We start from the raw sequence: 27,442 nt of genomic DNA on the forward strand, positions 1-27,442 counted from the left end.
GCCAAAGGAAACTATTAAATGGCTCATTAATGAAATTGCGCTTTGACAATAAATAATGTAATTGATGAAGATTCAATAGATATTAATAGTGTATAAATTAATTAGTTGAGCTAATTGATCTATTAAATTTTCTAGTGGAAAACCATGAATCTATATCGATTATAATTCTTTGATATGATATTTAATTAGTGTTAATGCACTTGAAGTAATGTCGTGTAATGTCGATTAATTTTAGATATAATGAAAATTAAATTTTTTTTGTAGTTCAAACTTTCAACTTTTAAGTAACAATTATACTAGTAATATTTTAGTGTTGTAGAGCAACTTTTTAAAAATATTAAAAATTTTATTTTTTTATGACTGATAAAAGTGCTTATTACTATTATTATTGTTATTTTCACCTAAATTTTCTCTGATGGTATAAGACCTCATACCGATAAAATATTATGGTGAAGGAATAATAATGAAAAATTAGTCATTATCCAACAATTTGGATCGGGTAGTCTGCCTTATAATATTAACTATCTTTGATTTAACAGCCGAGACCAGTGATTGCAGTTTCAATCGGCTTAGCGAAACGAATGGAAATTTTGAAAAAACGTTTTTAGAGATAATAGATAATTTAATAAACTATTTTACCACAAAGCGTTTTTTTCAAAAATTTCATTCGTTTCGTGAAACCAATCGAAACTGCAATTGCTCTGCTGTTGGGAGTGCGACAGAGATAGTCCGTTGAACTCCGTGAAAGCAAAGCGAGAAAAAGATGGTCTAGCCTGTTAATAAATTTAAAGCACCGATCTTCATATACTATGCGCGACATTAATTTATCCCTGTTCGTGTTACTTTTGTATTATTGGAAATGTGTATTTTTGGACATTTGAATAAATGGATATGGAAATTTCTAAAAATGGACATTTGATTTTTTGGAAATAATAATAAAAGTACTTAAGTAAAATTAGACATTAATATAAATGGACATTAATAAAAAAGGAAATAATTATAAATGTACAACTGCACTTATGGCCAACTTAAAAAAATGAAATCCCTATTTTTGAAAATATCTCCAAATGGAAATAAAAGTATTTGGTAAAGAGTTCAAATGAACAAATGGATTAATGGACATTTTCTTAAATAGACATTTATGAAAATGGATAATAATATAAAAAGACATCAATAAAATTTTTTAAAAATACAAATGTACAATCGAATAAATGGAATAGTCATTTAATGAACATATGATTTTATGAACAATTGAAAAAATGGATATTTAAATTTTAGGAAAAGTGAATAAATGGACATTTGTATAAATGCCCATCAATAAAAATGAACTCTGTAAAAATGAACATTTAAATAAATGAACTTCGATAAAAAAATATTTACTTTAATGGAAATTAGTAAAAATGGACATTCATAAAAATGTAAATTAGTAAAAATGGACATTCGTAAAAATGGAGATTTCTAAAAATGGATAAATGATTTAAATTTAATTATAAATAATTATGAAGTTGATAAATTATAAAATTAGGGTTTTTGGTGTGCGTAAAGGAAAAAAGATGTCAGAAGAGCTGGGAACTTGGCTACCAAGACATCTTCTTCGTAGGTTTTTTCGGAAAACGATAAAACATCAATCAACTCATCAAATATTACACTTAAATGATGTCAGAAGAGCTGGAAACGCGGCTACCAAGACATTTTTTTAACATGCTTTTGTTTTTATTTTTTTAATTAGACGGCCAGCGTGTACTCTTAATTGCTCGAAATTTTGTAGTAAAAAATATTCGTGCATGTAAGTATTAAAAATAATGAGATTTTTTTTTATTTTTAGTCATTCTAATGTAAAAAGTATAGTATAAAAAATGAAACGAGTCTGTGAATATTTTAAAATTACCAAAGAATAACATTGTTGTTATTATTATTATTATTATTATTTTAGAGAACTTTATATTTAATCAAAGCATTAAAGTTGATAATATTTTTAGTAATTATACCGAATTAGAGTCAACAGAAAACAGACTGCTAGCATATAAAAAAATAATTAATAAAAAAAATTATACATTGTATGTACTTAGAAACAGAATCTACAAACTCGTAAATTATGCGTCTATTGAAGTAATTTTTTTTTTTTTTAATAAATTAAATAAAAACTTGAAATATAATCTATAATAGTTAGAAAAAGTTAACAAAATATATATTTAAAAAAAAAAGCATATAAATATACCATAATGTAGAATTTTTAAATTATTTGAAAACTAAAAAAATATCATAAATTGTTTTGAAAAAAAAAATATATTACAAAAAAATGTATGTTTAAAATTTTTGTATTTTTACAATTATAAATAATAAACTCAGGTGAAACAAACTTTATTGCTTCTATTAATGCTACCTTGTAATTTAAACGAAACAAGTTAAGTAGAAAAAAGCAAAAGCCATTACAGAACTGTCTTGAAGTGAATACGTTATTTAAAAAACTAAATTTCTCTTTCTAGTATTTTAGAACAAGGAGCTTGATTAACGTAAACTTCATTTTTTGTATACCAAGTTGTGTTAAAATTTTAAAAAGTTATAATGCACAATAAATTATTACATAGCGAAAGATTCTATTTTATGTTATGCTATGAGCTTTTTATCTGTCAGTAAAATTCTACAAAGATAACAAAGTCCGCTTAAATAAATAATCAATACGTTTTAGCTAGTTGAGCTAGTTTCTTTACACCTAACATTTATCACATATCACATATTCTAGCAGTCTACTCAGTTGAAGCAATGTTGTGAAGTAATCACTCATAATGGAATTATAGTAGGCTTACAGTAATTTATACTTCATTATTATTCTTGAAACTTTCAAAGTATTTACAGACTAGTTGAACAATCTATCATATTACAAAAATTCTAAGTGGACATAAAAATCAATAAAAATACATTAGTCATTATTTTTAAATGCGATTGATAATTGCTGACGGGAAATTAAAAACAATCACCTCTTCAATATTTGAAGAATTAACCAGATTACATTTCAATAAAGTCCATCGCTTATTAACATTTTTTTCACTTTAAAAATAAATAAAAAAAATACTAACCGTGGATAAACCAATATTAATGTTTATTTAGTCCGATAGTAAGTAAACAGGATTAAAAGTCTGGTCAGAAAAAATCTTCAGATAGTCTTCAGTTATAAATTCTTCAGGATGATGATCAACTTTTCAGCTTTAATCTATTATTTAGAAACTAAAAAAAAATGAATGTAATAATTCAACTACATTACTTATATACACGCACATATATAATTTAAATATTTATATATTTCTTAATTTAAAAAATAAAAATACCACAGCCTTTCGAACGGTCAGGTATTACTGTTATTTTTTCTTGTTAAACTTCTTATTGTTAATAATTAATATCCAATTTTTTTAATCTTCAATAATTATAATGTAATGAATTAATAGTTAAATATTTACAAATTAAATAATTATAAGGCCTTTGGTAACGATAATAATCATCGACTTGTTTTTCTTTTCTTACGTTTAGTTTCGACGGACGGATTAACCTCAACATCATCGTCCATACAGGAATAATTTATTTTTGGAACTTTTCTTTGCGAACTTCTAGTTTTCCTAACAGAATTAATACTTTTCATACTAGATTTTGGTTCTTTTAGTTTTTTCAAAGGCCTCATAATTCCGTCATTTATTTTTTTATAATTATTATCATTACTATCTTCATCATACTCATCATTATTATCTGAATAAATAATAATATTATTATTAGTTTGATGTTTTCTCTTTCTTTTATCACTATAATCATGGTAACTATCGTTAATTAAATTCTTATCATAGTTTCTCTCTATGATATTATTAGAGTTAATTTTACGTTTAATTAAATTATTATCGTTGGAATTTGTTTCAAGCGTACCCTCCATTGATATAATCGACCTGTTAATATTCATAAAAGTATTATCATCTTTTTCGACTTTAATAGTTGTGGCTTCAAAATCAGTTGTGATGATAGACTTGAATCGCTTTTTAAGCGGTAATTGGATATTAATATCAGGAGAATAAATTTTAGTCTGCTGTTGCGGTTGCGGTTGTTTTGACTGCGGCTGTTGCTGCTTCTGTTCGTTATCGATATCAGCTTCTATTTTGCACAATAATTGGCCATCGTAAATTTTAATCTGATTATCGTCATGTGTTGTATTCAATGAGCAGTCTTGAATGACAGGAGACTGTTGGAGCGGAATGTAGTAAGCTGAGTCCATAGCTGAAGTTGTCTCGGTAACCATTTCACCAGCTGGCATCATGTATTGATTACAATGAGTAACAATGTCATAAGTACAGTTCAAGCATGTACACCGAGTTGATTTTTTATTAGAATGAATTGCAGCAGCAGTCTGATGATTAACAGGAACACAAACAGAGTTACAATTCTGACGACAGGAAATATATAAATCCCCAGTTGCATAATTTGAATGATGGTACAAAGTAGATAGCGGATTTGATCCTGGTAAATGTATATGTGGATCATGATCTTGCGCATAAGACGAGTTATTTATATGGCTTGTTAAATCATTCGTACAACTATTGAATTCTTGTTTTATACGACGTCTCCCATTTGCTGAAACTCCTTTGATGTCACTACAACTATTCTTATTCTTACCCGCTTTCTTTAAATCCAATGCTTTTGCTTCACTTACAGGCTCAGCTTTTGTTGTACGGTGAATTTCTTGTGCTAACTCAAAACTCTTAGATCCTGCCGAGGAAAGAGGCTGGGAAATACGGTACGGATCATATAGTTCACGTGAATAACTATCGTTCTTAATTTTGTCTACTTTTCCGGAATTCTTTTCTTTCAAAGTTTTTTCATCATCATTATTATTGATAGTGTGTTCTCTATTTTCAACAGCTTTATTTATAATATATAAATTACTATTAGGTGACTTTTGTAATAAGACAATAGTTTCCCCATTTAATATAACGTTTGTTTCTTCTTTATCTGACGGCATTGTGCTTTCTACTTGAACTGAAGTACTTGTTAATCCGTTAGATCTCTCATTACTACAATTACTATTATTATTATTATTTTTATAGGAGTAAGATATCGACGAAGATGATAAAGGAGATGATGATGAAGCCTCTTGATATTCTGATTTTGGAAAGCTAAAAGAATAATCTTCAGTAGATGATACTTCCACATGAAAAGCCACTTTGTCGATATCATCATCAGGATAAGTACTAACGAACCTGTTATCCTCATTCGACAGCAACATATCACTATTATAGTTACTATCATGAATATTATTCTCTTGTTTGTTAATATCACAGAGAGTCAATAAACTGTTATAGTCTTTGACTTTAATTAATTTAGGTGATTTAGTTGGCTCGTTTGATATTGTCGTTAGATGTGAAACCCTTTGTGATACACTGGCTAGCAAAGAGAGACCGTCAATATTTTCATGAAATTCTGCATCGCTTATTTTTAACTCAACTTTACCATTTAATTTATCTTTTTTCCTTTCTCCTTTCTCTTCGTTTTTTTTATCTCTATTTTTGAAATCAACAAATTCCTCAGTCTGATTGAAGTGCAGCACGGTATTTCGTTGGTGTTCATTCACGTCTAAATTTGTACTTTGGAGTTTTAAATTAGATTGACCGATAATTTTTTTTTCATCAACACTCTTGTTATTTTCATTTTCACGATACTTTATAACCAGGTACTCATTGTCTGATACGTTTGTATTACACTTAGTAGCATCAATAACATTATTCGGTACACTTGAAACATTTGATGTCGTTAAAACTTGTTCATAGTCTTTATTATCATCAACAATCGTTGGACTGGATAAATTATCATTCTCTTCAACAATAATATCTGAGTTTTTAATTAATTGCTTTTCATAGCCATCTATTGACTCTGAAGACTCCAAAGTAATATTATCTGTACATAGACTTTCATTTGTTTCAAAATTTACAGTATTGATTTTTACAGAACTCAGCTCACTCGAAATAATATCATCTTTTATATCTTCTTCATTTCTCTCTACTTCAATCGGAGTTATTGAATTATCTTGGCTTGTTTCTGGTGAAGACAAAATTGTCATTTCAAGTTTCTTCTTTGTCTTGACTCTTTTATCTAAATCTACTGTAAAAGATTTAATACCAAGTATATCTTCAAGTTGCCGTAATGAATCTTCTTTGGTGGTTCTAGTATCTTCCGTGATGCTGGTATCTTGAATTGTCGCGGTATTTTTACGTTTAGATATTTTTTGTAACCAACTGAGTCGTTTATGATCTTGCTTTTTTTGTTTTATAATTTTACCATTTGTATCGTCCAACGTAAGATCAATAAGTACAACGTTACTTTTTTTTATTACCTTACGCGAATTGATATTAATATTTACTGGATTTATTATATTTATTAGTGAATTATCTTCTTCAATATTATTATCATTGTTTACGGTAACTTTTGATTCACTATTATTGTTATTCTCACTACTATTATTACTGTCATTACTATTACTAAATAATAAATAATTGTTTTTAATGGAATTTCCCTTCGATAAATTTAAACTTGCATTTAAATTATCTTCAGGCTGAGTTGTTTTAGAAAAGAAAAAGTTATTAATATATTTTATTCATAAGTTAGTTGATATAACTAAATAGAAGAAATATGTAGTTAGAAATAAATATAAATTCTGAAATATACCTTTAAAATTTCTGTAGTGTTATTTAATCGGGTTTTTTCAATATTGCCGTAATCTTTTAATCCCCGAGACTTACGGCAAAATTTAATAAATGCCGCTGAAGATTTTTCCAACTCCATGTGTTGTGATAACATAAATTTAGTAGATATTTCTTGGTGGATATTTGGCACTTTTGGTAATACATGATCAATAATATACTGTGGAAACGAGGTAGTAGGTAATTTAAGAGAAGCCAATGCTTTGGCATTTATTTCATTTTTAATATTTTGATCTTTGGTGATCCTCTTCCATATTCGGTAGACGAGAAAATAACGAGTGTACATTAAACAGGAGATCGGATGCTTTGGTACTGTGCGGAATATTGTTCTGTAATAATAAAAAAATTCATTAATTCAACTGTATGGATTCAAATCCTCTTAGTATTATGTATTGATATTTTTAGTATATTACAATAATTAATATGAATAAGTCTACATATAAAGCTTTAACATAAATCCTAGCCATTGTCAATTAAATGCCATTCTTTTATATTTGAATGTTTTAAATTAAATATCCACTTTCAAATCGCTTTGTATTCTTTGATTCTATTCTTTTTTGTTGTTTTCACTATTTGACAGATAAATTGAAGTTTCGATTGATGAAAAAAACAAGTTAAAAGGGTGAATTAAAATTTACGTTAATTCATCAAGTTATAAAGAAATTAATTAAAATAAATGAAGTGATTTTTAATGTTTAAACAATATTTTATTTAAAATTCAAAGATTTGATTTGGAGTTAACAAAGTTGTTCTAAAGAGTAGAAATCAATTAAACTCATAATAGATTAAAATACCGTTTGAAGTGATTTTCAAACTACCAGCGTTAACAATTAATCATATAATGAATAATTTAAGCAAAATTTAATTACTTTATTAGACAACTTAAATTTAGTTGTTAAAATGTCTTTGTGTAGTTAAAAAAAAAATTTACAAGTTATAAAATAAATGATAGAAAATAGCAAAAGTAATTAAAAGAAGAATTAACGGATAACATTGCACCCAGTATATTCAAAAATTTTTTTTATAAGTTCTTAACAGTTTATCGATCGGGTGAAGCTCTGTAGGGTTGAAATTTTAATATTATGACATGTCTACTCAAAAGTTTGCTTGACGGCTTTCATTATCCAAAGTATAATATAGATAGAGCTTCTCTAAAATAATAAAGTTGCTAATTTGAAATTTTGTTTTTAAATAAATTCATGAGTAAAGTTTATGAATAGTTTTGCATTTTACAATTAAAAAGTTTCCGAAATCAACAAATGGCACTCAAAATTTTAATTTAATTAATGACTTCCATGAATTTATCGTGATGCGAAAAATAATTACAGAAATTGAATCACAGATTTTTTTTCATGTTTTTGACACTTTCGTAATTTTGGTGGTTTAGAAATTTATTCTATATAAATAGAGACATGATTCTTGTACTTTCTATAGCAAGCGAGATATTGATTATTAACGTCTTCCCTCTCAGAATACAACTGCTTGGAACAGAGCCAATGATGCTTGTTATACTTATTTGTAATTGCAAAAATAAAAACTGAGTGTATAGATTGAAAATATTAAAAAAAAAAATATGATTTTGTGACGAATAAAAAAAAAGTATAAAATATCCCACTTATTTGAAGAGCGTTATTCGCTATTTTTGTCGAGCAAGTATACTAGAAAAATAAGTAAATTATCCTATAAATTTTCCATTATTATCGACGTATTCTATTCATGTCAATTCGTCCTTAATAAATGGCTATTACATTCCAAGTTCATATTAATATTTATAATACTTTTCATGCCTCCCATTGATACTTACGTCATAATCGGATTTATTATTTGATAGAATGTAGAACTCATAAATCGAACTTTCAGGATTGTATCCAGTAGGTACTCAGTTGAATTTTCTAGAAAAAAAAAATTTTAAATATATGAGTAACTTTCACTTTTAAATAATCATGAAATTGACAAAAAAAAAATTTTTTTTTTTTTTTTATAAGAACAAAACTTTTTAGTTATGAGAAATAATTTCCAACTCTTGGAAACTCGACAGAATGTCAAACAAAAAATGTATTATTTGAGAATAAGAGTTGCGGTAATGTACGTAAATATGGTCAAAATAAAGAATTTATAAACTTTACATAAGTTATTTTTTTTTTAATAATTAATGCATTATTTATTTAAAATCCATAAATAGAAATGGATATAAAATAATTAATTAAGTTATTTCTCTTGAAACCTTACAAAAAACGAAAACTCTTATTAAATTAGTGGTTTAAAGTCTATCAGTGAGACTTTACTGTAACCAATGAAACTACTATTTTTACCAATTTTTTTTGTTTAATCCAATCAGTTTATTGAAAGAGGTATGAAGAATAAAAACTCGCTCAAAATTTAAATCCCTTAATAACTTCTAAATCAGTTATAAAAAAATTTTTTAATTTTCAAATTCATATAGATTTTTTTTGTTATTATTCTATTGCCCGTCGAGACAACAAAACGATTAAAAATTCGTAAACCTCTAAAGCAAAAAAAAAAATCTTTTTTTACTAGTAAAAAATGCAGAATCTCACTTTTAGACCATTACCAAGTAGCGTATTAATTGGTCTGTAAAGCACTAAAACTAATTGAATTAAATAATATAATAAAATAAAATAAAATAAAGAATGAAATTTTACCTAAATAAATATAAAGATACGAAGCCAAACGACCCGAAATTCTCTCATGATATTCACAGGTTCGTTTTGACGCTTTCAGTTCTAAGTCTATATACATAGCCAATAAATCAGACATTAGGTCCATGTAAATTGCTCGGTTGTACTTCTGTAAATACATGAATACCAATTATGAATAATTCTATAAATAATAATCATTGCAGACATTTATATAAATGAAAAATGACTCGCAAATAACTCACCTCTTCATGAGACCTGTAATAATACATGAAAAAGAGTAGAGTTTCACTGATGAATCCTTTTAGTTTGTCCGCCCGTAACGGTTTTGTTTGACATTCGTTTACCGTGGGCCGAATATTTCTGCAATTTTAATTAAAGAGACGTGTTCAAATTTGTGAAACTATAGATAAAAGAAGAGTTTTTATTTATTTTCATGAAAAGTTTATTGGAGTGGCAATAGCAGAATCCAAAGTCCGTTAAAGCATATAAAATCAATTAAATTATTATGTAAATTCAATTTAATTACGCATGCAAATTAGGATTCGTACCGCCAAATATATATCATCAATTCAGTACTAGGTGTAACAAACCATCGAATATACAATATTATTGTTATGTGTGTTTTAATATAATTTACATACTACTATTTTAAATAAACTTAAGATGAACTTTAATTTGATTTATTTCTCTTTAATTAATTCTATCTCGAACGGAATTAAAAGTTTTTGTCAACAGTACATAAATATTCGATCAGAAAAAAAAACAACAGAAGAATATCCAGGAGATATTATTTTTAGTAGGAAAATAGTAAAAACAGTTACTGTAAAACCTTAACTTGTTTAATTAACTACGCAGATGTTTAAAAAAGTAAAATTATTTGTGTCAATTTAAATCGCTTTATTTAATTAAATTATGATCGTTTATTATAAAAAATGACTATTTTTTTTTTTAAGGATTAATCATTTTTTTTCCTACAAATCGCAATTTATATCATACATGATATCTCTATGATACTTGAATATTTTTTTACATCGTAAATTTTTAGATACATTTTTTTTAATAAACTTAAACTACATGAACATAATTATAAAAAAAAAATCAACTGAAATTAGCCGGTCAGAAAAATTTACGCTTGATAACAAATCGACTAACAAAGTAAACAATTTAGAAAATGGTAAAACTTTTTATAGTTAGTTTTTTAGTTGGCCGTGTGTTATTGATGAATAGTCAATACGAATTGAACTTTTTACAAACAAAAGAAAATATATAACGGTAAAAAAAGTAAGTGAAATCATTCAAAAAACAAAAGCTAAATCTTCTCAAGTTTCATTTCATTTAAGAAAACGATTATTCATCAATTTTTCGAGTTGACAGAGATATATGTAATTTTTAATTAATAAATAATTCAGAAAAAAAGATAACTACAAAAATAAGTTATTCATTTTCTCAATAACTGTTGATTTTACTAAAAAAATTATCCATTTCATTTTAAACTGATAATTTTATTCATTATACAAATAAAAAAAAATTATGATTGATAACAATAGCAAACAGTATAAAAATAACGAATTATACAAAACAACAATTTAAGTCAAATTTTACTGTTAAAAATTTTGATTAACTCATAAAGTTATCTGTGACAGTAAATACTAGTAATTACTGGTTTATAATTGTGAAAAATTGGTGTACAAACTCATAATTTTTTTTGTCGTAAGAAATTAAAAATAAAAGTGTTAATTACAAATAAACTATACGTAATCAAATTACAGTCGTTATTACATCCCACGGTCATCATATAATATGTGAGATCAATCAGTCATTAAGCGAGGCTCGATCGTAAATAAATTTTCACAGCAATTTCATGTTGAAATATCAATTTACGGCAACCTGAAATTTATTCACGAAATTTCGTTAACGGGTGATTGATTACAGTGAACTTTGAACTATGTAATCTTTTTTTTTTCAACTAACACGTTTATTTTTTGATAATTTAAATCATTGAATATGCGAATTTTAAAGTTAGTTAATTTTAATATCAAATTAAAACAACAAACATTATTTAAGCTCAACATTAATACTTAAAAATGTTTTTATATTTAACAATAGTCATGTGCTTTGTTTTTAAAAAAAAAATTTTTTTTAAATATACATTCTAGAGTCAATTTATTAATTGAAATTAGCAAATTTCAATCTATTTGCGATTATCCGTGAATAAATTATTTAAATAACTATTGAGTATATAAATAATTGAGTATATAAATCAAAGGTTATATGACATGAAAGATTCCCATTAATTTGTAAATTTGTTTGTTGAAATTACCTTTATAAATTTTGTGGTATTGAAAATCATCAAAAGAGCTTTGAATATGGAAAATTACTCATAAATATTAATTACATTCAAATATGTATGATACATATTTATCTAATTGAAAAAATATAGAATTTTTTATATAGTTAAATTTCTTCCCAACACAATTTAATCTACGAAATAAAAGTTATTTCACGTAAAGTCCGTCCTGAAAGTATCAAATTTAACCACATAATTCGGTTTTTTCATTCAGACACAGGCTTGAATATTCTGCATTATTTTGTTAAATAATTCAGCTAAAAATAAAAATACAAGCGCTCAATTGAGGTAACTTTATCTTTGTTAGAATAATTTTGACTTGCCCTTACAAGTCTAGAAGTTTTTTTCTTCTAACAAGATGAATATAACTTTGAATTCTAGAGCGTCCGCAATATTACGTAAATTACATAAACGAAGAAAAATAAATTTTTATGTCATGTCTACATACTTTTTTTTTAAACGAGTAATTTCACCCTACACGGTGAGAAATTTCTGTAGAAATTTACTATGCATACATAATAAGACTGAACCTTAATGACTCAATTCAAAATATTACCATAAAAATTTAAGAATATCATATTGTACCAATCAATATTTACTAGGGACCATAGTAAATTTGACCATGCATCTGTTACATAAACATATATAAAAAATTTTCGTAAACTGACAGAACAAAAACTGTTAGTGTGCTTAAAACTTTTCATTATAGTTCCATAGTAAAATTTCTGTTGCTCAGTCGACAATAAAAATTTATAAAAAAGTTTCACATTTAGTCACGTGTACTCGGTTTAAATTTAAAATTGTGACTATGAAATTTTCAAATGTCCCATAGTAAACGTATGCGCGTCAGTCGCGACGCGCGCTCTTTCATTTTTACACGCTTTTTTTTCGTGCTGCTTTGTTTTGTCAACATAAGTCTACAGACGCTATCAGTAGTGGTTAACAGTGTTATGAAAATTGCAATAAACATTAAGTTTTAAATAAATATTAGTTTATAAATCCATCAACACATGAATAGTTAATGAAAATTTGTAAGATTCATAAATAATAAAATATTTAATAATTTACCGTGAAAAATTAAAATGAAAACAAACATTTGATGGTTCACCTGCAACCGACACTTCTAATAATAATAAAAAATAATTTAAAAGTTATATATTATGTTTATAATTATTCATAATAAAATTAACTGCCAAAATAAATCCTACGTTCATTGTTAAAAATGAAAAAAAAAATAAAAAAAACTATATTTTTAAAATTATTGCAAACAAAAAATCTTGTTTGGTTTGATATTTTTTTGATTGCTAAAACATTTTTTACTCTAAAATTTTTTATTTTTTACAAACGTTTTCTTATTTTTTTTTGCTATAGTACATTCGGAAATTTAAATTATTGCATATTTCATTTTACTATGGTACATTTCAATTTCTACCATTTACTATGTCTGATTTCATTTGTTTCGGAAATTACTATGGGCCATTGTAAAATTTTATTCTGAGTCAATAAGGTTCACTAGTAATATGCACCATTGTTATATCTAAAATCCATGCAGAATAAAAAATAATGGAAATTTCTCACCGTGTAACATCATTAAGCTACCTCTATGGACTGTATTTGAAAAATTTATAGGAAGTAATGATATTTAATAAATTTTTATTTTTAGAAATACCAATACTGGATTTATAGATGCTTACTAATATTTATTTATTGACGATATTTTAGTCTGGATTCATGATACATAAATTCCATATGAATTTCAAGGTACAATAAAATTTTATAAAGTTTATAAAATTTAAGTATATTTCATTCTTCAAAAAATTCATTGATTAAATTAATTTAATTAAATAAATCTTATACTACTTTACACAGAGAATGAATAGTACTGTATACATTAAATTTTTTCAACGCAAGAAACTTATTTATCAGTACCCAAAAAAACTTGATGATATAAAAACGTTTCATTACTTTGAATTTAATGTCAAAACCATTGAAAATATTGAAAGTAGTTAATTTTTTTAAATAATCACTCGCAAAAAAATTTGGTACTACAGTAAATATTATTGAATATTATATTGTACAATATAGTCATTAAAAGCATCTATATTCCGTGCTATTTATGTTTAGTACGTAGTAAAAATTTGGACGCTGACTAGGTGTACTTCCGATGCCAACTTTTGGGATCATTTTCACTACAAGATTCTATGTATTTACAGGTTACTTTGAAATAGTTGGTTGTTTTTGAGCAGGTAGCATTAAATTTAAAGGAAATGAAAAATTTCAAATCCATGAACCGTTTCAGGTTTGCTCAGCCATACAATAAACTTTTCTCTTAGCCGTTAAAAAATTCAACTTCTAAGGCAACTAAATACTTTTACAGACCAAAGTAAGCGGAACTCTTCTGTTTATTTATTTATTCGACTTTTTAATTTAAATTAAAGTATTAAATATTTATTTTTTAAGAGCAAAGTATTTTTTGTATTTAAAGCTTTTTCTATTTAATAATGTCATCTAATACTTTACAATGCTTATTTATTTTTTATAAAAGCTTTAATTTTATTTTAAAAATTTAATTTAGAAGCTTTCTTTATTATGAAAAAATAAAATTTTTCATTTTTCTAAAACAATAACCAGTACTCGTTATTAAAAACTACTGGTTTGTATTATTAAAATTTTTTTTTGTTTTAAAAATAAAAACAAATTGCTTGAACAATTACCTGATAAAATATTCCATCAAATAAATCAGAGACGAATTAAATCCTTCCATCAGACTCATGGATTTAAATTTTGAAATCCACGGTTGATGTTCAACAATCGTCGCCATTATTTTACAATTGTCACCAGCGTCTGAAAAATAAGTATATAATTTTATACGATTAATGAAAATAAATTTAAATAAAAAATATAATTCAATTACAAAGAAAATCTAATTTTGAAATTATTTTTCCTCTCGCGCTAAAAAGTCTTTACATTCACTCTCTGCCTAACATCTATAAGTAAACTGTTACGAGAAGGATAGGACGTGGATAAAAAATAATTTTCCTCATTTCCTTTAACGGAAAACATATTTTCTATTGCACATCTGCCGCTTTATACAGGCACAGGCAGGTGTCTTCAGTACAACTAGATGCTAAGTTACTAGTTCGTGGAAAACTAGTTTGTTTCGGCCTTTGCAAGTTAAGCCGAAGGTCACCAGTTCTAGAAAAAGATATTTTTATAACAATGTGTATAAAAATAAAAAAGAATCGATTGTCAACTAGATGTATAGTAAAACGTATTGGATAAAAAAAATAACATCACATACTTGCACCACGTTTTTATATATTTATAAAGATTTACGTAAAATAAAATAGATCCGTACATTATTTATAACAGTATATTCATTTACTTATATACTATTTTATGCAGTAGAATAATATTTTATGGTACACACGTATTTACTATGTAAATACAACTTAATTTTTTATCATTCAAGGATGCTTGCATGAATTTTCTTTTAATATTTTTCTCTTAAAACTGTTTTTTATCATCTTATGAATAAGCCAAGTTGCTAGGTATGTCAATCGTATTCAATGAAAGCCAAATTTTTTTTTTCTTTGCAGCATTTCAATTTCAAACAATAAAGATGAAAAACTAATATTCTTTATTGGCAGAATACAAAAATTTTAAATACAGTGCGCATCATTGATTCATACCGGTTAAAAATTTTATGGTAAAATAGAAAAATCAAAATTTCGACATCTATAAATAAAGAAATCAATAAAAGGAAAATCTTTATAAGCATCAATTTAAACAAAATTGAAAAAATAATGCACTGAAAATAAATAACTCAAAATATCAATCACGATTAAAATAGAAATTAAAAATATCAGTAATTAAAATAATTACACTTTACAAAATAAATAACAGTAAATTTATAATATTAAAAAAAAAAAGACAACAATATAATTGGATAATTTTAAAATTTATCAAATATAAATATAAACATTGAATAAAATAAAATGAACTGAATTCGGAAAAGTCAGTAAAAAGACATTTGAATATTTACATTTATAAAAATATTGACAGTTATTAACATGCGAACTCTTAAACAATAGATATTTATAAATATAAACTAGCAAATTTAGATACCCGTAATTTTAGACATCTGTAAATTTTGATTTCTATAAATTCATAAATTAAAATAAAAATACAATTAAATATACAATTGCTTGCAATTTATGAGGTTATAAAAAATTAAAACAAAACTTCTATAATGCTCGAGAGCCCTCGACTACAACCCTTGGATGCTTACGGAGTCGGTTCTCCAGAATGTTGCGGATCAGGCAGCGGCGAAATTCTCCGCGCTCCAAAAAATAACCTAGACAATTGTTAAATAACGAGTGTCGTGTTTATCAGAGTTAGCTACTCATAATGGTTTACGGAGTCGGTTCTCCAGGAGGTCTCGGATTAGACAACGGCGGAATTTGCCGCGCTCCAAAAAATAACCTAGACATTTTTAAAATAGCGTGTGTATTTCTTCAGACTGACGTTGTATATGTTTCCTACAATTTTGCATTCTGTTATAATTTTGTTTTTAATATTATTTTTTTTAGTATTTGATTACAATTTTTTCTTACGTCGTGGACGCTTATTTTTGACTGTAAACAAAGAATTTTATAAAATAAAGCAGAAACAGAAAAATAAAATAACCATTTGAAAAATTGACATGTGTATGAAGATTCAAAACTGTACATAAATTTTTATATTTAATTGAAAACTATATGTAAAAAATAGGTTATTTTTTCCAGTACAAAGAATCCATCCGCCGCCTGATCCGCAACTTCCTGGAGGACGATAAACCTCCATGAGTAGCTAACTTTGATAAACACGACATTCACTATTTTGAAATTGCCTAGGTTATTTTTTGGAGCGCAGGGAATCTCGCCGTTGTCTAATCCGAGACCTCCTGGAGAACCGACTCCGTAAACCATTATGAGTGAAACTTTGATAAACACGACACTCGTTATTTAAGAATTGTCTAGGTTATTTTTTGGAGCGCGGAGAATTTCGCCGCTGCCTGATCCTCAACCTTCTGGAGAACCGACTCCGTAAGCATCCAAGGGTTGTAGTCGAGGGCTCTCGAGCATTATAGAAGTTTTGTTTTAATTTTTTATAACCTCATAAATTGCAAGCAATTATATATTTAATTGTATTTTTATTTTAATTTATGAATTTATAGAAATCAAAATTTACAGATGTCTAAAATTACGGGTTTCTAAATTTGCTAGTTTATATTTATAGATGTCTATTGTTTAAGAGTTCGCATGTTAATAACTGTCAATATTTTTATAAATATAAATATTCAAATGTCTTTTTACTGACTTTTCCGAATTCAGTTCATTTTATATTATTCAATGTTTATATTTATATTTGATAAATTTTAAAATTATCCAATTATATTGTTGTCTTTTTTTTTTAATATTATAAATTTACTATTATTTATTTTGTAAAGTGTAATTATTTTAATTACTGATATTTTCAATTTCTATTTTAATCGTGATTGATATTTTGAGTTATTTATTTTCAGTGCATTATTTTTTCAATTTTGTTTAAATTGATGCTTATAAAGATTTTCCTTTTATTGATTTCTTTATTTACAGATGTCGAAATTTTGATTTTTCTATTTTACCAAAAAATTTTTAACCGGTATGAATCAATGACGCACACTGTAAAAAAATGCTGAATGAAAAATATTTTTATCATTTTGCAAGCAAAACATTTGACAGGTTTTTGTAGAAAAACTTATAGTGAAGAATGAAACTATAGAAAAGATAAAAAGTTAAAAAGTTGTTACTTTTATGAACTGTTTTTTAATTTTCATTGTGTGAATTTTTCATTTCATTTAAAAAAGTTTCCAAATGTCTGCTATATTTTCTGTAGCAATTTTTCAACAAACTACTCACATGCATAAATTATTTTAGTTAGTTAGATTTAATTAAAAATATCGGCTGTTTAAACATTTTTTTTTTTGATCCATAAAAAAAAAATTAATAAATATCTTGAGAAAAATACTATTTTGAATGTAGTTAAATAATAGTATTGATTATATTTGGTGTGAACTAGCAGCGTCAGACGCTCAGACAAATTTCGACGCTTAAATAGGAAAATCTGTAAAACGACAAATTATACATTCAAATATAATCATGGTTTGTATATTTTGAAAAATTCATGCAAGTATACTTACTGATAAAAACCGATGGGTATTATAAATTTTCTTTGATAAAAATATAGAAAATCGAAAAGCTAGGTTATGATTCTCTGGACCAGTAAAAAAACAGTTTTATTGATGTGAAATAAAATAAAAGGTAGTTCAAGGTGGGAAAAATTTCAAAGCTTTACCTGGTGTTGAATGTAGATGTTTCAAATTTACGACTTTCACCCCGGAATCCATGGCTGAGTGAGCACGTGAAAAAATAAAAATAAATTATTGATAAAAATTTCACCACATAAGTCAGCCGTTTACATATAAATAATACAATAAAACAAAAGTTAAATAATAATTGTGTTGAGCATGTAATAAATACGTATCCATCCGAAACACGTAAACGTTCTAATTGTTCAAGTCCACGGCCATGTTAACACTGAGCCACTCGAAACATCCAGCATTAGGAACAGTTTCCAACTTGTGGGGGAGACACATTGGTTCCCCCACCCAACAGTTTTAGAGGTCGAAGAAGGGGAGTATTCAACCACTACCAGCATCACTCTCAGGATCACATCGGTTTTGTATGCCTGCACCACTACTCTTGTATCTAAAAGTACAAACTTTACATATATATATATATATATAGAATAGGAGTTTAGTCCTGAAATGTCACTATACTAATACAATACCAACATATACTTACAGATACAAGGAGGATGTCAGTTACTCAGTGCAATTAAGCTACCTAGACAATACCAAGAGTATCATCCATAGTATATGCAAGAACGTGAATTGTATAGCTGAGTGATGTTCGTTAGATAGATCAAAGGGATTGGCTAGTCATTATTGCTAAATTGAAGCTTAAGCTTCAGACTCCAAAAGTCCTGCCGTAATCTGGATTATGTGATTTAGATTATATGGAATGGATAATAGATTAAATATCAGATACAGTTCTGATTAGATGCTTCGATGTAAATCCCTGGATAGAGAAACCTAGTCACAGTTGTTATACAGGTTTTATCTTGTGAGTATGGAGAGTTGAGTAAATATTCAATACAGCTAATTGATGATCGATAAACATTGGACGCAAATAATGTCAGAATTGAGGGTACAGGCGGGGTCTACCGTGGATAGCAAGCAGTGTATAGAGTCTGGATGCATGAGAAAGTGTTGGGCAGGGTAAACTACTGTTCCCTATACTCAACTCACAACTATGGAATACACAAGTACTTGGTATTAGATATATGTAATGTAATGTTGAAAAGAGAGTGCGGCTGCGCGATAAAAAGCTCGATAAATTCGCTCATTCCGAAGTGTTCAACGAATTACTTCCAGCTTTGGGATTCTCAAATGTACTTTATTTGGCAAAAATTTTAATTTACATTGGTTGATAGCCAAATTTTTGGTGTAATTGCTTCATTTTAAACGGGTGAAGTATGTGATGATAATCTTATGAAGATAATAATTTTTTAATTTTTTATTCTGTCGAAGTCATGTTGGTTTGGATAAGAATTTGGAAAAAATAAAGTAGCAGCTGTGTACAAGGATTCTTTTACTAATTGTTTTGAGAAGTTGAATAAATAAAAAGAAACGAGTAAAAAAATGTAAAACATGCTTTCGAAATTGAAGTGTCTTTTGCTTTCTGATTGAACATCCAAACATTTAGCTTAAGCTTTATTTTCATTTTTATTACACAAGGCCGAATAGCCAATGCCAATAAAAGACCGTAAGCTATACAAAAATATATAGATTTTATTTTACGACTAACAGAAAGCGGCTATCAAACTAATTTTTTAATCCCTAAAAAAATATTTGAGTGTGGATAGGATATAGATATATCTTTGGTCAGAAAATGTCGATATTATAAAAAATAATAAAATATTATGCACGAAATTATTACACAAGGAAATATATGAGTATTGTCTGGCAGAGGTTGTAAAGTCCTGTTAATTAACTGCAATGGATATGCCTGCGTACAAAATGACTTTGGACTTTGCTGTTAAATACAAATATTTATTAGTTGATGTAAACTATTTGCGGTGAAACTTCAATCGATTTGTAATTGTAGAATGCCGTAATGAAGTTATGAGTATAATTTTTTTATTAAAACAAATCACTTTATTTTATTATGATTTCTTCAAAATTAAGAAAAAATTTTTTTAATGAATGCGAGATGCAAATATAAGATTTAAGTTGATGAAACATTGATGATTAAGGACTTTGAATGAATTAAAAAAATCTGGAAAATCTGGTTGACCCTGCAGGCTATCCCTGGACCTTCCCACTATGTACAAAACGCTCGAGAAATGATCTATTACGAAGTTTTGAGCTCAAGAACATAACTTTTATTATTTTTCGAACTCTTCGAGCTCGAAATTCCAGTGATTGTTGAGAACATACTTTTTTTAAAAATTTTAATTACGATATCTTCCGATTGGATCAATCGTTTTTGACGAGGCTTGCAGCATTTGACGCAGTTTTTCAAGTACAAAAATATTATTTATTACATCTCAAACGATCCGAGAGGAAATTTTAAAGTTATATGAGAAAAACGACTTCTTCCAAATTTTTCGACAACGTATCTCACGTAAAGCTGTTTAAAAGTTATTCCAAAAAAACATTTGAAAAAATTTTTTTTCGTAGTTTTTTTGAGATTTTTTGGAATCTACCGGTGCGAATCGGTTCAAATATTCAGGAAATTTAAATTTGATGAAACTCCTTGTGAATGCCAAAGTTTGGTTCTCATCGGTCAAGCCGTTCAAAAGTTATAAGAGGTTGACACACACACACACACACACACACACACACACACACACACACACACACACTCGGGGCAGAAGAGATACTGCTACAGGGCGCGTCTCCCCGAGCGGATGGGAGAACGCTCGCTGTCCTTGGATGACACTTAATCTCTTAGTTGATGAGGTACAGCGGGTAGGAGCCAAGCAAAATAACCAAACAAAATAAGCTCCCGTGGACGAAACTCCCCTTTAATGGGTTGGTCACACTAACTGACCTAGCAAGACGATTGGTTCCTGCTGTAACTCACTGGGAGTGTCCGGAACCTGTATCGTAGTTTCCGACGATGCAGGCCACGGCTGATGTGAGCTTGCTCTGCCGAGGTGAAAGTTGCCGCAGTGAATCAGGAGCCAGCCACTTCGGGCCTTGATCAGGAAGTACGCAGTGAGTGTTAGAGATCGGAATCTTCACCGCTCCGAGCGAGTCTAGTCCATCCGTGTATTCCGGGACTGGCTAAGTGTCGGCTAGGCCTCAGGGAACTGGGGTAGGAGTACTATCTCCGAGGGTACACCCGTTCCTAGTTATGGCAACCCGCTCCACTCCGTACGATGCGCTGGTAAATCAAAAAAGTATGAGTAACTTACAGGAAACAAACAAGAATAGAAACGGGCTTCATGCTCAACAAGCAGCGATTGAAGCAAGCGCTGACATGAAGAGAACGCAAGCGTTGGGGCGCCTTGAGAAGCTGACCATTGAGCTGCAAGAGTTTGTCCTAAGGTCAATATCCACAAGGAGATAAAGACCAAGACAACCGGTGTAGTCAATGCTCTTGGAAGATTCAAGAAACTGGACGAGGAATGGCAGTCATCACGACGCCGCATTGAAACTGAAACTGAGACGGAAGAAGCAATGGACACTGGAGCCGACGGTGACGGTGAATCTGCTGCTGAAGACAAGGGTGAAACTGACACAAGGCCTAGAAAGAGAAAGGACCGAGATTCGCCAGAGCCAACCGACAAAGTCACAAAGAAGAAGGACTTGAAAAAAAGCCCTCCCCAACGACTGGCAGGGCAGGGCGACGAACCCAAGAAGACGACTGACTGGGAAAAAGTACAGTCTAAGAAGGAGAAGAGAAGGCTAGCTAGAGAGCAACTCTCAAAACAGCCGCCGAAGGAGCCCAGGCCAGAGCCTAAGCGGAAAAAACCACGCAAATGGATCAGACCCGACGCACTGATCATCCGTCCGGCCGAGAAAACAAAGTATGCCGAGATTCTGCGTCGTATAAAGCAGGACGTCCCAGATGAGCAGGTTCGTTCAACTGTGGATAAGATCAACAAGACCAGAAGTGGGGACTTGTTGATTACGATTTCGAGGAAGAGCACTGACAAAGGCCAAGGTCTGCAAAAGACGATCGCGGACATCCTTAAGGAGGAGGCCAAAGTGATTTGCAAAGGGCCACAGGAGACCATCGAGATTCGAGATGTCGATGACGACACGACGAAAGAGCATATTCAGACCGCTCTAAAGAGGGAAGCTGGAGAAAGTTGTGAAATCCCACTAGAGGCAATCAAGATCCATAAAGCCTTTAGGGGTACACAGACAGCCACAGTGTCACTACCAGCAGCTGCAGCACAAAAGTTACTGGAGGGAAACTGCAAAATAAGGATAGGCTGGTCTAATTGCCGAATGAGAGCAACGAAGAGGCCCATACAATGCTTCAAATGCTGGCACTTTGGGCACTTCGGATCGCAGTGCAAAAGCGAAGTCGACCGGTCTAAGCTCTGCATAAGGTGCGGAAAAGAAGGACACAAAATTGCTGATTGTAAAAATCCAGCTAAATGTGCACTGTGCTTTGAACGGCACGGCGTAGAAAAGGCGGCTCACCATGCAGGCACGAAAAGATGCCCCATCTTCCAAGAAGCGCTCCAGAAGATAACGAAGCCAAGAACATGAAGATAGTGCAGCTCAACCTCAATCATTGTGAGGCTGCGCATGACCTGCTCATGCAAACTGTGCGCGAATTAGAGGCAGATGTAGCACTTATAAGTGAGCCTTATAGACATCTGAGTAACCAACCCTGGGAATCCGACAGCACTAACAAAGCCGTCATCTGGTCCTGCGGTAAATGTCCTTTTCAGAGAACAGTCAACAATAAAGAAGCTGGCTTCGTAGCAGCATGGGTAGATGGCCTCCGCTTCTACAGTTGCTATGCACCACCTAGTCTCTCTAATGAGCATTTTGAAGACTTCCTTGATCGGCTAACTGAGGACGCAAGAAAACACTTTCCCGTGGCAATAGCTGGTGACTTCAATTCCTGGGCAACAGACTGGGGCAGCAAGTTCACTAATACACGTGGAAAAGCACTTCTCGAGGCAATGGCCACTCTGGACGTGATCCTTCTTAATACCGGTGACACGCCAACGTATACTAAGGGAGAGGCAAACTCAACTGTCGACCTTACATTTGTCAGCCGTTGCTTAGCTCGAAGAGGTTTTTCTTGGAAAGTATTGAACATCTATACAGCCAGCGACCATAGTGCGATACTATGGGAAATATCAACTGGCCAGAAACTAACAAGAGACAACAGGAGCGCTAGCGCGGTTGGGTGGAAAGTTAAGTCTCTCGACCCCACTGCTTTAGTAGTAGCCTTAGACTGCAATCCGATCATCGTAGAAACTGCTGAAGAGAAGACCAAGGACCTAATGAGAAGAGTCACCCAGGCTTGCGACGCTAGTATGTCTCGGAAACGTCGCATAAATTCAAGACCTTCAGTGCACTGGTGGAACGATCACATTAGCATTCTACGCTCAAAGTGTCTTAAAAAAAGAAGAAAGTCTCAGCGTGGCTACAGACGATCTAACTCCGCAGAGCTGTTGGCAGAGTATAAAAAGGCCCGTCGAGAACTGAACAGAGCCATCAAAGAAAGCAAAAGACGTTGCTGGAAGGAACTGGTCGCAGAAGTCGAGAAATATCCATGGGGCAGACCGTATAAGGTGGTTATGACCCACTTGAAATGCCAACCAATGCCATCACCAATGCCATCACCTACGTGTCCACAACTCCTAGAGAAGATTGTTACCACGTTGTTTCCCCAACAGCTGGTATTCACCTACAAGTTGGAGCAGCTCAATTCTGAAGACATCCCAACTATCACGTTGGACGAGTTGATAGAGGCAGGAAATCGAGTAGGGAATAATAAGGCGCCGGGATTGGACGGAATTCCTAATATTGCCCTGAAATCAATCCTTAGGGCAGCACCGACATTATTCCTGGACGTTTACGATACATGCCTGAAGGAAGGGACTTTTCCCCAGAAGTGGAAACAGCAACGGCTAGTGTTACTTCCGAAGGGAAAAAAGCCGCCGGAAGAACTGTCATCCTACCCACCACTCTGCATGTTAGACACGGCCGGCAAGATATTCGAGCGCATAATTCATCAAAGAATAGAGGCTTTAGTCGATCCACTCCTAGCAGAGAACCAGTTTGGTTTCCGAAAAGGACGGTCAACTTTGGATGCTATCAAATTGGTTGTTGATATAGCCAAGGATGCAATCGTCGGAACGAGATGGAAGGGTGGAAAGAAGAAATACTGCTTGGTGGCTGCTTTGGACATCAAGAATGCCTTCAACTCCGCTAACTGGGACTGCGTTATACGGGCCCTAGAAGAAAAAAACATACCAGGATACCTTCGCAGAATAGTAGCGAGCTACTTCACAAACAGGCTCCTGAAATATGACACGACGAATGGTACGGAAGTGTACGAAATCTCCGGAGGAGTGCCACAGGGATCAGTCTTAGGTCCTCTGCTATGGAACATCATGTATGATGGCCTCCTGAGAATAGCATTGCCTACGGGAGTCAAACTTGTAGCATATGCGGATGACGTAGCTGTCGTGATTGTCGCAAAGCACCTCGAAGAGATAGAAATGGAATTTGATATTACATTCAGACGAGTCAATTTGTGGATGGACATGATGAACTTGCAACTAGCCAAGCATAAAACCGAGGCAGTGCTCATCACCAGCAGAAAAACGGTAGAAACCATCAAGTTGAGAGTCGGAGAACAAGAAATCACATCACAACCATTTATCCGTTATCTGGGAGTGATGCTGGATGCCCGACTCAACTTCAAGCAGCAGGTGGAACATGTCGGTGCCAAAGCGTCAGTAGTGAAGGCTAGTCTCGCACGGCTGATGCCTAACATCGGAGGCCCAATGCAGAGCAGGAGGCTACTATTGTCATCAGTAGTCACATCAGTGCTCACTTACGGAATATCCATTTGGGCTGATGCACTGGAAACCCAAGAATCATGGAGAAAAGCTGGACCAATATACCGACTGAGTGCCCTACGAGTAGCTAGTGCCTTCCGCACTATATCAGAAGAAGCAGTGTGCGTCATTGCTGGAACCCTACCTCTTAGAGTTCTAGCAGAGGAAAGACGGGCCCTTTACCAACGAAAAAGGTCAACTGCACTGAACCCTCAAGAACTTAGAATTGAAGAACGGCAGAAGAGCATAGGCCGATGGCAACTACAATGGGATGCTGCAGAGAAGGGTAGGTGGACGCACCGTCTCATACCTCGGATCGACATTTGGCTTAACCGGAATCACGGTGAGGTCAATTACTATCTTACGCAGATGTTGTCGGGACATGGGTGTTTTCGAGAGTATCTACACCGCTTAAAGCACGATGACTCTTCGGAGTGCCCGTCCTGCCCAGGAGCTGCTGAAGACGCGGAGCACGTCTTCTTTGTATGTCCTCGTTTCGATCCACTGCGTGAAGAACTGGAGAGGATCCTGAACCAGAGAATGCAACCAGATTCACTAGTGGAAGCAATGTTGTCATCAGAAGCTGCCTGGGACGCTACCAACACGTTTGCAACAGAAGTCCTCAAAGACTTGCGTTCCACCGAAAGAAGAAGAGCAAATATCAGAAGATAGAAGGAAGAAAGTAAACATCTTAGCCACCAGAAGGAAGAGCAGTAGCTAGTTCCTCCCCTCACGAAGTAATGCCTGACGGCAGTTTCTATGAGGGATTAGAGGAAAGAAGAAAAGGGGTTTAGGGTTTAGTGAGTAGGGGCGTTAGTGTCGAGTTTTATTATGACGCTGAGTCGAGTCGCCACATATCCAGGCCAAGCAACTATGCCTAGAATCCGTAAAAAGGATTCCCCCTCCCCCTAAGGGAAAAAAAAGAACACACACACACACACACACACACTGCCGTCATCATGGGAATAGTCAGAATAGCTCTCTAGGACTTCAAAACATGAATATCTAATGAGAACTCAATTTTTGAGAATCGGGGTGAAACCAATAACTTCCCAAATTTTGAAAATCATTGATTTTCTTAACAGAATGTTAAAAAAATTTGAGATTAATTAAGCGACGTTTATAACTTAAAACAGATAAAGCGCTTTGCGCTTTTTATTATTTTTATTTATTCATCTTTTTTTATTTACGTTTACTTTAAAATTCCATTTACATTATACTGAGGTACTTTAATCAATGGTCACTTGAATGTTTCTGGAAATTGAAAGTTACTTGAGTTTATGGTGTATTGAGAGTGCTAGAAATTTCGTAAGTTAATTCGGGCTTACCTAAGCGTACTCTTAACTTTTATTTGTCTTTATATTATATAACTACCTTGGAATTTGGTATTTTTACTCTTATTTTCTCTATATATTGTTGATTAAAATTTGTATTGTTCAAGCTTTTTGAGATTTATTGGTATGTCACAAAATTAAAAGGGGTTTTTTAATAAACGTATTGAAATAAATTCGCTTTTTTTTAATATTCCGCTATTGTACGAAAATCAATTATTTTCAAAAATTGGGGAGTTGTTGGTATCACCTCGGTTGTCGAAAATCAAGTTCTCATCAGATGTCCACGTTTTGAGGTCCTAAGAAGCTTTTCTGACTACTCCTGCGATGATGGCAGTATGCTTGAATAAATTTAGTGCGATAGATTTTGAGAAATTTAAAAAAAAACTGAAAAAAAAAGTTTTTGAAATAATGTTTTATCAAAATAACTTTTGAGCTGCTTTATCGATTATTTTCATAACCTAATCAGCTCTTATTCTAAAAAAATGTTTTTGATGCCATTTAGAAAATCACAATCGATTCATTCGTTCGTGAGACATCGTTGACAAAAAATTTTGAAAACAAAATGTTTTTTCAATATAACTATGATATTTCTCAACCAATTGATTTTTGATCTGAGACAAAATTGTGAGAACTTAAAAAACAGCGTCAGTTGCCGCAAATCGTATCGAAATTGGTTTATTCGTACAAGAGACATTATTGTCGAAAAATTTGGAAAAAAGTATTTTTTAAATCACTTCAAAATTTTCGATCGGATCGTTTTTGATGTAATAAATGAACTATTAGTGTCAAAAAAATTACGCCGCTACGTTCGTCAAAATGAGTCAATTCATTCGAGAGATATTTAATTTTTAAAAAAATCAAAAAACGTAGTTTTTAAATATAATTTTCTTACTCTCCATCAGATCGAATTTCTCTGACAATTTTAGTAAAGCTTTTTTTTTGAAATTAAAAAAAAAAAAGTTTAGAAAATCCAAAAGTGCACGAATCATAATGCTCATTTAATTATGAAATATAAAAACTTAAGTCGTTCAAAATTAATTGCCGAAAAAACAGCTGTAGGGATGGTAAAATCGATTCCGATTCTACCCGAGAATCGATTCTGTGGTCAAAAAACTCGATTATTTACTCGATTTCCAGTTATCAGAATCGATCTAGAATCGATTCTTAGTGATCGAGTCT

The 27,442-nt window shown here is 31.0% G+C and overlaps 1 protein-coding gene across 4 annotated transcripts; it reads right to left on the reverse strand.

The window, feature by feature from the left end:
- Positions 1-3,374: 3,374 nt before the first annotated feature.
- LOC123266667 (probable serine/threonine-protein kinase DDB_G0282963) lies at positions 3,375-18,440 on the reverse strand. 4 transcript variants are annotated; one of them, XM_044731015.1, is made up of 7 exons: positions 18,117-18,440; positions 14,453-14,582; positions 9,634-9,751; positions 9,395-9,539; positions 8,536-8,623; positions 6,697-7,060; positions 3,375-6,583 (listed from the first exon to the last, which is right to left on the reverse strand). In XM_044731015.1, exons 1-7 carry the CDS (start codon positions 18,166-18,168, stop codon positions 3,494-3,496), a joined length of 3,987 nt encoding a protein of 1,328 aa, XP_044586950.1. In that variant the 5' UTR covers positions 18,169-18,440; the 3' UTR covers positions 3,375-3,493. The 4 variants fall into 4 exon arrangements, with proteins under 4 accessions (XP_044586950.1, XP_044586954.1, XP_044586952.1 ...); XM_044731019.1 differs by lacking the exon at positions 18,117-18,440 and adding an exon at positions 14,712-14,980; XM_044731017.1 differs by lacking the exon at positions 18,117-18,440 and adding an exon at positions 14,706-14,980.
- Between the last annotated feature and the right edge of the window lie 9,002 nt (positions 18,441-27,442).

This window comes from Cotesia glomerata, linkage group LG6 (genome assembly GCF_020080835.1).
Source record: "Cotesia glomerata isolate CgM1 linkage group LG6, MPM_Cglom_v2.3, whole genome shotgun sequence".
Lineage (NCBI taxonomy): Eukaryota > Metazoa > Arthropoda > Insecta > Hymenoptera > Braconidae > Cotesia > Cotesia glomerata.

Bases quoted from the DNA above. Each gene is read 5' to 3' on its own strand.
- LOC123266667 (XM_044731015.1), bottom strand. From the start codon at position 18,168: ATGGATTCCGGGGTGAAAGTCGTAAATTTGAAACATCTACATTCAACA. The intron at 8,624-9,394 runs GTAAAATTTCAT...TTTTTTTTCTAG, and splicing joins GTATCTTTATATTTATTTAG to AAAATTCAACTGAGTACCTA. The intron at 6,584-6,696 runs GTATATTTCAGA...AAAACAACTCAG, and splicing joins ACACTACAGAAATTTTAAAG to CCTGAAGATAATTTAAATGC.